This window comes from Heliconius melpomene, chromosome 18, assembly GCF_056956725.1.
Source record: "Heliconius melpomene rosina isolate 202511_hmr_F chromosome 18, ASM5695672v1, whole genome shotgun sequence".
Taxonomy (NCBI): domain Eukaryota; kingdom Metazoa; phylum Arthropoda; class Insecta; order Lepidoptera; family Nymphalidae; genus Heliconius; species Heliconius melpomene.
Genome location: NC_140406.1, coordinates 2165076 through 2175714, shown reverse-complemented (window position 1 = coordinate 2175714; position 10639 = coordinate 2165076). Strand labels below are relative to the sequence as shown.

Here is a 10639-nt window from a genome sequence, read left to right as displayed (position 1 = left end):
TGCAGAATTAATTAAAATCTTATACTGTGATATTATACAAGTATTTTTGCAGCAATTGTATGAACGAGGCTCGAGTGTGGAATCGTACGGTGTACGTAATTTATTAAATCTGCCAATTTATATATCTACTTATATATGTATTTGGTTATATCTTTATTTTAAAAATATTATATATTCATTCTTTTTGGTAGATTCATATATTTTTCTTTGTGTAAATATAATTACTTTGGAATATTAATAGTATATACTTTCTTTATAGGTTCATTGTTGTATTCTGCATATAGCATCGTGGGTAGAAGGAACTAAACGTTAATACAGTGGAGTCCCTACTTTAGAGACATTGCAGGTAGAGTGGCGGAGCTCAACGCTTTGTTATGTTACCACAGCAAGGAAATTAATATTTCCCTCTGCCGTGATTGAGTCGACTTAGAAGCTTAATTTTCTCTGTATTCTATGAGACTAAGAACTTTATATTTCATATTAATTTCAGTTTGGTACCTCCCATACAGTGACAAGTCAGAATTTTCGAACCCACGCCTTTCCTATATTAGTTATACTTATATAGAAATTTTCCGAGCAGCTTAACCCGAAATACATTTAATATAATCTTTCGAAGTATACCAAGAACTAATGTAGTTGATTTTACCTCAGTGTATCTTGTTATTTCCTTTACAATACAATGCTGTTAATAATAGTCCCCTATATTGGTAGAGATTGGAAGTAAGATTATGTGATTTATTTTTTCATTTCTTCGCTCTGTCGTCGCGGGATCCCGCGGTGTTTAGTTCAGTCACTCGAAACGCTATGTCATTAATATGCAATAAAAAGTGGATAACAGAAATGTACCGGTACTTAATATCAGGTGTGTTAATACCCAGGCTCCTTTCGCCTCCCTGGTATGTGAAGATAACAGCATGAGGCTACAAATATATATATATATATATATATATATAATTTTTTGCATCATCATTACATAATTTGGATTGCAGATAAATAAAGTCAACAAGAAACATAAACAAATGACTAAGTATAAAACAAAACACAGAAATAACATCTAAAGCATTATCTTTTATTGAGGTTGCTTAATAATTATCACATAAAGATAAAATTTTACAGGCGCACTTACAATTTTCGTTACAAAGGAATAAAAAGGATAATAAACGTTTCATTTGAATAACTCACTTGGAGTCTAGCGGGTCGCTATTTGAACTAAGATTTTCTTTCACGGATGACTTAGTCCATTTATGAAACTTAAAATAATTTTCTGTTAACATAAGTTAAATATTACTTGATTTTTTCTAGTTGTTTTAGGGTGTAGTAGTGCAACGACTCGCGATGGTCGTGGGTTTGGTTCTTATTATATACATTTATTCGCTCTGGTATAAAGCGCGGTGTTTCCCGCAGTTCAGCACGAAATGTAAAATGTAAAACATGTAAAATCATTTAGTCTATACGTACGTATATAATTTTATTTTCAAATATTTTATTTAGATTTTGTGTGCAAATTGATTTGAAGCAAATTTAGATATAAATTTAACATAGGACTATAAATATAAAATTAACTTAAATATCTCAATACTAAGATGAATTTTACGTAACAAAATTAACGTGATCTAAAAATTACTAATATATTATTGTTTTAGTAACAAAATTGACGTAACTGAAAAAAAACATCAATTTTGTTACCAAATTCGTAAAATATATTAAAAATGTGCGATAAAGAGCCAATACACATACACATTTCAACAATATAATGACATTAGTAAATATGCTAAAAAAGTTTCAAAATATCAATCAAAATTTGACCGTTTGACCACGGGGGTGAAGAAAAAAAATATTCCATTATTAATTTTTCATATACTTATAGTTAATAACACGTAAAGCTCATCGCAAATAACATTATAGCGTTCGCTAAGTAAATGGTTTAGTTGCTTGTAAAAATTGTACCTGTATAGTAACTTTACTAAGGTTAACTAAGTAATAATATACATAATTCTTTTTTCTATTAATTACATTTCTTTATAAAATTTAATAACTCACATATTTTCTTAATAGAAGTGCATGAGAAAGGAAATGTCAGATATTAAAAAAAATAATAAAAAAAAAACATAATATGTATAATAAACTAAAATTAGTAACAAGTGCAGAAGAGAGTGATATGTATCACTATATTATTCTCTGCTCATCCGCTAAATTAGAGAGATATTAAAATAGAAAAATAAAAATATAAATTATTAAATATAGTGTCCATACAATAATATATTTGCATATTTAAATATTGTATATGCTACGTATTTTGGTATGAAATTTTATCTAATCAAATAAACAGTCAAGTTAGGCTAATTCTGGATTTTCTTGAAGTAAAATAGGAACTAAGCTGCCTAAAGAATCAGCATACACATCCGGTTTAAGTTTATGTTTCATCATATCCTCTTTAGTTTTGTTGGTTAATACTAATAGTGTTTTGAAGCCCATAGCCTTACCGAGGCCGACGTCTTGATCTAACCTGTAAAAGGTAATTTTAATTTATTATTGTTAATTTTATCCCCTAAATACATATTTTTAATTTCTAATTATAGGATTATTAATATAATCTTAGGATTTTCTTTATATATTACGTAAAAACTATTTAAAAAATAAGTCAAGGCCCGAGTAATAGACTTTTAGCTATTGCTATACGAGTTTAAGGATTACATCCATATGAGAGTTTATTATCTACAGTCTGGTTATCAGCGAGTTATCTTTTTAAACATGTGGAAAATGGTCAATGTCGGGATATATTGCTATATGGAATCCTATAAAAAATATACCTTTGTCCAATCTTTTGATAATAGTTTATGTATATACTAATGCACTGATGATTATAAAAATAAAAAAAACAAAGTGCAATTCATTCCACTATTAATAACAGACCTAGAAAAGATACCTCTATTATTAAAAATACCCTCAACTGGAGCTCAAACCTACACCCATAATTTCTTAAACTCCATAATAAATTCATCATAGAACAACAATAAAATATATAAATAGCTACTACATTTTATATTCCACTTACATATCACCAATAAATAACACTCGACTGGCATCGTTAACGCCCGCTCGCTTCATAGCAAATTCCCCGAACGATTCTCCGGGCTTCCCCAATAATGTTGGTTTTCGTTTAGCTTCTTCACTCACTATGTCGCTGAATGCTCCGGTACCTAGTGGTAGAAATTATTTATTATGTGATTTAATGATATATGATAAATAATAATATTAAAAAATACATACAGAAAGTTTAAATATATTAACATTTGCTGAAAGTTTTTTTTTATAATCCTTAGTGATTTTTTCTTCAGCACAGTGCTGTAAAATATATGGAAAACTTACCTTTTAAGATAATTGAATGTTTACACTAATAATTAATTTTAATCTTTTTAGTAGGTACATAATATTTCATGACAAAAAAAAATCTAACTATGCAAATCGACGTGTTTTTTTCTCAAAATCGAATATGGCATGGTTGTGAGGTTAAAAGTTATTAAAAATGATTTTTCATCATTAATTTATGGTTAATATAGTATTATAGTTTTCCGATTTGGAAATATTATAGCTGGGAAGATTGATACTAAATTACATCAAAATTACACATAAAAAAAAATATATTTCACAGCACTGTGGGCAAGTAATGGGGCTGTGTGTTTTTTTTTTAATATAAAATCCACAAGCATCGTGTAGTAAGACACCCATTGTGCCTTAACTATCTATTATAAACTAAGATTTATATCTATATATATATATATATATATATATATATATATATATATATATACGTAGGTAGGTAGGTAGGATTCACCTAAAGCCAGCTTCCCGTTCTTCAAAGGTATGTACCTGTCAGTGGCGCCGTTAACAAAGTGCACTTCCGGCCTCTTCAAGTAAGTGATAGCTTTGTACAACTTGGGCAAGTTGACTTTATAGTCGCTGTCGAATATAACAGCACCTATCTCGTCGTCGTCGGTCGAGTATTCTGTGAGATGCCCTTCGTCGTATGTAAATACGTCGGGCTGTAAAGTTAGTTTAGATATAAGGAAGTGTTTAAATTGTTAATACTAGACGCTGTATCCCGCTTTGGCAAGGTAGACAGAGGGAATTTATACTCCATTCTCCCAACTCTTTAAGACATTATAATATGTTGAGTGACGGAAGATAACGTCGCGCTTTGTATAATTACCAAAGCTAGGAAATGAGAATGTTAGATATTTAAATCCCTCGAGTAGGAATCGAACTAACAACGTCGCGTTAATATTCTTACGTTTGTACCTCTACGACAAGAAGATAATTATATAAAAGTATTAATTTCTATAATCGAACTTGAACCCACTATTTAGTTTTTTTATTGCGATATACAGAAAGAAAACAACATACTACGTATAATTATTTTCGTGTAATTAAAAATCAATATACTTTAGCCTTAATTATAGCAAGACCTTCAGTTACAAGTAAACAATACTCTTATCGGCTAATGTTTGTTTAATCACGGCCCCCATCAAGGCTATCAGAAATCGATGGTGTTTCAAGTGGGAACACGTATGGGGAATATTATAATACATAATTACTATATTTAGAGGTTTACTGTTTGATAACATAGAAGTATAGATATATGTGTACTGTAAGTATCTACTTGTAATTTTAGTAACTATATGTATTTGTTATCATTTAAAGGAAAAACAACAGCTTCACGCTTTTTTTCCCGCATATTAGGATAGTTTCTGCACAATTTTCAAAACATTACGTTATTTAGTGCCGAGGCTTCACACAGTGATTTAATTATAAGAAAGCGGCGAAATGTAAATAATTGAAATATGTCATTCTCCCAAGTGGGGATCGAATTCAAAACCACCACAACGGTATTCTTTATTATTAAGTTATTTTTCAATAAGAAATTCAATATACAAACTTTCAAATTATTTTTGAAACATTGCGTAATTAGTTTTTATAGTATATGCTAAATACAATGAATGAAAAAAAAAGTTTCGCCACTCAAAATGCTATATTTTGAAAATTCGGCGGAAAGTGGGGAACAGAGTATCTTAATCGGTTTCCTCTACTTTTCTGCTATACGCGGAATATAGCTAGAAGATAAAAAAGAAAAGTGTAGGTACTCACCCCATCTTTGCATCTAAAACCGTAGGATTTTAAAACTGCAATAGTTTCGGGACAAGTCACACAATATGCAGTTTTATTGAAATTCACCGATTTCAAATAAGATGCGATTGCAATTGATGGTATCGTCAAGTTTTCCTGTTGAGAACAAAAAAGTATATACAATATTAAAAGTTGAGGCAATGAAATACATAATATTTTCATTTCCTAGCACTGCAGCGGGCTCTTTAGAGGCAAAGTGCGGTTTCCCTAACAGGGAAGAGAGTGTCTCGACACTAGGTTTCTAGGTTTTCTCTGCTTACTCTGTTATATGCGGGATATGTGTGAAGCTAAAAAATGATATATGTATCTGTTTTAGTATAATTATGCCATCTAATTTTGTTATAAGATATCTAGTCAGCGTAACATAAATATTCCAAATGGAAATAATGCTTGTTTCATTTCTTTGAAATGGGCAAATGAATTAAAAACAACTATTATAGCTACTATTTCTTTATATGAAAATATTATAATTGTTTTTTTTTTCGATCTTGGACGTTACTATATATGTATATAAAACAATGTACTGGCGAGGGTTTTAAGGAATTTTAGTTTCATACCTTGACGAGCTCCTAAGATAAATAGCCTTGATAGACTGACCGACGAACAACGAATCTTATAAAAGCTATTATAATTATGCAACTAAAGATCAAATATATTTTTTTCATAATAAAAAATAATATAAATATTAGTATACGTATACACATACAAATAGGAATACTTGCATTTCACATAAATATGATAAAATAATAGTTGTAATTAAGCACGCCGGCTTATACTGAGATGAAGTAAATGGAGCTTAATAACTTCTACGTCTAAATTACTTAGATAATTAACTTAAGGCACTACGAGCTCCCAGTGTTTCTAGCGTTTGTTACTGAAACACTATTCATTATTTTCTGTTTGCTTAGTAGTCTTTAGAGCTTTTTAAGCTTTTTAAGCTCGTTCGAGCGTACAGTCATACGCTATTATAAAATAGTATTACTGCCCATTTCTTCTACACATTCTTATATACTTATAATATATAAGACGTTATTTTATCAGCTCCAACAAAGGACTTATACAGAATTGGCAATCAGCAATCGCAAAGAGGCTACAAATAATACTTCTTGTACGATAATGTACTTTCTTTTGATACAAAGGTTTCTAGATTTGACTGATCAATCACAGCTAAGCCTTATTCGACGTTCTATTGTGTTGGACGTTACGGAAAATGTTGTTATATTATGTAATTAGGTATATATTGAGGTATATTATATAAATAATTGATAATGTTAGATAATGGGTAATAGAAATAAATGATTTTTGATATAAATCAGCTTCCCGCCGTAACCCGCACACAGCAGGGTAGGCAGAGGGAAGATAGTGTTAAGACACTCCGTTCCCCACTTTCCGCCGAATTTCGGAAGCATTGCGTGTTGCGTGGCGGAACTCAACGTACGTTTAATATTTTCATTTACTTCTCCGTGTCCACAATCATTGCGTTTTGTTCACTGAGTCCACAACCCCGTTTTCCTTTTGAACCTACTCCTCTGTTAAATAATCTTTAAAAAAATACAAGTCTCTAGCAATCTAAGAACTTACGTATCCATTTTCAATGCCCGCAGCTTCGAACAGCGCTTCATAGCCTTGTTTCGTTCGCATGCTATTGTTGGACACGAAGTGGATTGTCTTTCCCAATCTTTTCATTATTTCAAAGAATTTACCAACTTTCGGAAATGGTGTGCCACTCCAAATTACACCTAAAATAAAATTTATTTTTTTACAGATAATAATATATTTAAGTAGTTAACATTACAAAAAAAAACATTTGAAAGAAAAATATTTTTGTAGAAACGTATATTTGAACCCGCACTTCTCGGAAATCGTACAAGCGCTTTGACCACTAAGCCATATCTTCCCGCTATGTAAAATTTTTCATACATTTCTAAAAAAGTATTATTAATGTTAATTTAATGATATTTTAACACTTATTCGACTGTAAACATTGCATTCAACTATAATAGCTTGCATTATGCTTTACTTCAGGTTCATGTGGATTTCACATTAATCGGTATCATTATAGAGAATTTTAAAGTTTTGCAATGCCTTTAAAAATTGACACAATATATAAATACAGTGTTTTATCACTAAATATTCAGTTACTTTTGCTATTTTCAGGGGAAACGTAACAGGTATATACAAAAAAGATATTAGATATAGTTACTTTATTGTGTTCTAGGGATTCTTGTATCCATAGATACGTAAATGGAAATTTCTAAATTAGTTCTTTCTTTTCCTTATTCGACCTTTGGAGCCATCTTTAGCCATCTTTATCGGAAAAGGAAATCAACGTAATGGTACGATATTTTTAGTGGTTCCGTGTTTTTTGTTTCTAATAATTATATCATGCTACATCTTTGTTTTTGTTTCTTAAATACTAAATGTTATATTTTGTAAAATAATATTTATGTGAAATAAAAAAAAATGACGTGAAGCTTTAATTCGTGATTGAAAATGGAAAAAATGAGGAAAAAAAAAAGATTTTTGGACACAAAAGTTGTCTTCTTCCTAATGGAGAATAAAGGAAATTTTCGTAGTGTTGTTTATTTAATAGTTCATAAAATTAGGATTGTGGGTTTGAACTCCATTTTTTAGCTTAACGCTGTATCCTGGGCCTAGGTCAAATAGAAATTAGCAACCTAGTGGCAAGATACTCCGTAACCATTTACTAGGCGGCGGCGAGTGGTAACTGGTCGAATCCAAAAAGAACATTATCAGCATTATGAAAATAGATAAGACATTGATAAGATATTATTTTAATAACTAAGTACACTATTACTTACAAAAAATCACGAGATTTTATTTGATACACAAATAAAAAATAACTGCAAGTCATTATGAAAATGTCTGATAACACTATTCTACAATATACTGCGCTCATGATGCTGCGCCCACTGTTGTCAATGATGCCAGTAGATCGGAAAATAGAACGGCTTTCCACGATTTTTTTTTATTATTATTATTTAATGTATATTAATTTCCTTATAGGGTATTCTAGGATAGGGGGATTTACTGAAATATTACCTCTACATAGCCCTGTTTAAATCTAAAATCTATATAGTCTCTCGTCTAATTTGTATACAGATAAAGCAAAGACCATATTTATTAAACAAGTGCATTCCTGTATGAGGATTTTATAAACATGACGTGACGTTAAAAATACATATATAGTGTGTTCACAAATATGATATTATCTTTTTGTCAGCATCAGTATTTTCTAAGTCATAATTTTACAAAGAAGGCACGCGTGTGACATCATAGACCGCATTAGGGTTTATGCGGTCAAACTCAAATCTATCTACATTTATGTCTTCTACTCGTACATTCATATCATAAAGAAGAAGAGTTTGTTTGGTTGAACGCGCTAATCTCAGGAACGGTCAGGTTCGAATTGAAAATTATTTTGTTTTAGTTAGTCCATTTATCAATTAAGAGCTACTCGTATATTATTACATCATTTTAATCGTTTCAATGAAACCTGCTGTCAGAGCTATCTAAGGTACTTAGAATGTGTCACGATATACAACTCATATTTATTTCCATGTTGGCAAAGTTGCAGCGAAATATTAAAAACAAAGTACAAGCGTACTTTTTAGAAAAAATATAAGAATTTGAACGTAGCGGGATATGAACCCGCGCCTCTACCATCCAGTTGTTTATAAATTTTTATGTTTTCTAAAAATAATTTTACTTTACTAACTGTGGAATAACACTTTAAAATTGTAAAAAACGACAAAACAAATAATTTTGAACTTTAAATGCCGTCAATAGAATTCGATCAGCTGATATTAAGCAAATTATATGACGGCCGTGACCCAATAAACTATCGTACGGTACTAAAATATGTTGATATTTTCGGTATTATACAATAAATAATAAAAATTTTAATCATAAATCGTTTTAAATAGTATATTTATTAATAATTTTATTTCATTATAGCTTTATATTGGCGTTTATCAGATAGTATAGGGTTCCATTCCGATTAAAGTATTTTTTAAATTTTGTTTTTAGTAGATATTATAACTAATTAACAGTTTACATTGCATTGTGTTTTGATTGCATTGTGAATTTTTAAAGAAATTTAAAAATAAAAACAAATCTTTATTTCAAGAGAAAATAGAAGTTTTAACTATAAATAAAAATAATAATATCATATCATATTATTTAATAGTCAGAATAAAATACTTATATCAGTGAGAATTCGCCCAATATAGGTACATTATTAAATTGTTACTACTAATACGTTTAATTTGATATTATCCATAAAAAACATAATTTGTTTTTAAAAACCATTTCACTTAATTTTTTTATATTATTTTTCCTTGTAAAGTAAAGAAAAAGAATCCTTGAAACAATAATGTTGAAAAGACGTTAACAATAATTAATAATGAATACCTAATTAAACTACAATATGAATGAATAATTTCAATATTAATAAATTTAAATATAATATTATTACACACAAAAATAAATGAAAATTAATAAAATCACCAATGAACTGCAATATCAATTACATATTATGAAACCGATTAAATAACACGAATACTAAGTTACAAAATCATCATAATATTAACAAATAACTATAAATAATCTTTCCAAATCCTCTATAAAGATAAAATAACACAAAATACTGTGTAACGCTATAATCGGACACAAATAGGTTATGTTATGCTTGTATTGTGTTATCGATCGGGCGTCGCTAAGTAACTTACCGTCGCAGTCCGAAAATACATGATCGAAAGACGCTAAAAACTCTCTGAACTCTCCTTTCTCCACTTCTAATAAATTCACCGGCTCCATTATTTTTAAATTCACAATAAAACACGTGTTCTCTTAACCTAGTTCAAGCGATTACTGCGCCCGAGTTGGAATGAACGTAAATAAATGTATACTTTATACTCGCCCATAGCATACGTCATATTCGCTTGTATGACGTAAGCATGAGTCGATTAGTTGCATGGTGAATTTTATGGGATGTTTTGTGTATAATTTTGCGTTTATAGCTTTAAGCTTTTTCAGCGGTTGAAAGCCATTTGTGGGATTGATTATATTAAAAGTTATCTAGGCGCAGTGGAACAGTGTCTGCCTATAAGAGCGATGATTTTGGGTTCGATAACCACTTTCGGGATAAAAATGTATTAAAATAATTTTGATTTATTCTATCTGCTAAGTTGCAGTTGATGCTTGCAAGGTGGAATACGTAGTCTCTTAGTACTAACTGAATTATTTTTCGTACATATTATCCTGTTCAATGCGAGAGATAACAGGTAAATAAAAAACCTCATTATAAATTTCCTTTAAAAATATATTAATATTTTTTATAGATTGTCACACCTGTTTATAATATATGTATTTGTTATCTGTAAATGAATAAATATTTTTAAACGATATTTTTAATGAGCTAAGGTCTTTTTAA

General features: G+C 29.7%; 1 protein-coding gene across 1 annotated transcript; it reads right to left on the bottom strand.

Moving 5' to 3' along the window:
* Positions 1 to 1048: 1048 nt before the first annotated feature.
* LOC146529149 (glycerol-3-phosphate phosphatase-like) lies at positions 1049 to 10099 on the bottom strand. Its single transcript, XM_085201836.1, has 6 exons — positions 9936 to 10099; positions 6766 to 6923; positions 5146 to 5280; positions 3836 to 4043; positions 3056 to 3200; positions 1049 to 2506 (listed from the first exon to the last, which is right to left on the bottom strand). The coding sequence occupies exons 1-6, from the start codon at positions 10021 to 10023 to the stop codon at positions 2335 to 2337; spliced, it is 906 nt and encodes a 301-aa protein (XP_085057962.1). The 5' UTR covers positions 10024 to 10099; the 3' UTR covers positions 1049 to 2334.
* Between the last annotated feature and the right edge of the window lie 540 nt (positions 10100 to 10639).

Coding starts and splice junctions, on each gene's coding strand:
- LOC146529149 (XM_085201836.1), bottom strand. CDS start 10,023: ATGGAGCCGGTGAATTTATTAGAAGTGGAGAAAGGAGAGTTCAGAGAG. Junction 6,924..9,935: donor TGTATTTTCGGACTGCGACG/GTAAGTTACTTA, acceptor ATTTTATTTTAG/GTGTAATTTGGAGTGGCACA. Junction 2,507..3,055: donor GTGTTATTTATTGGTGATAT/GTAAGTGGAATA, acceptor TACCTTTTACAG/GTTAGATCAAGACGTCGGCC.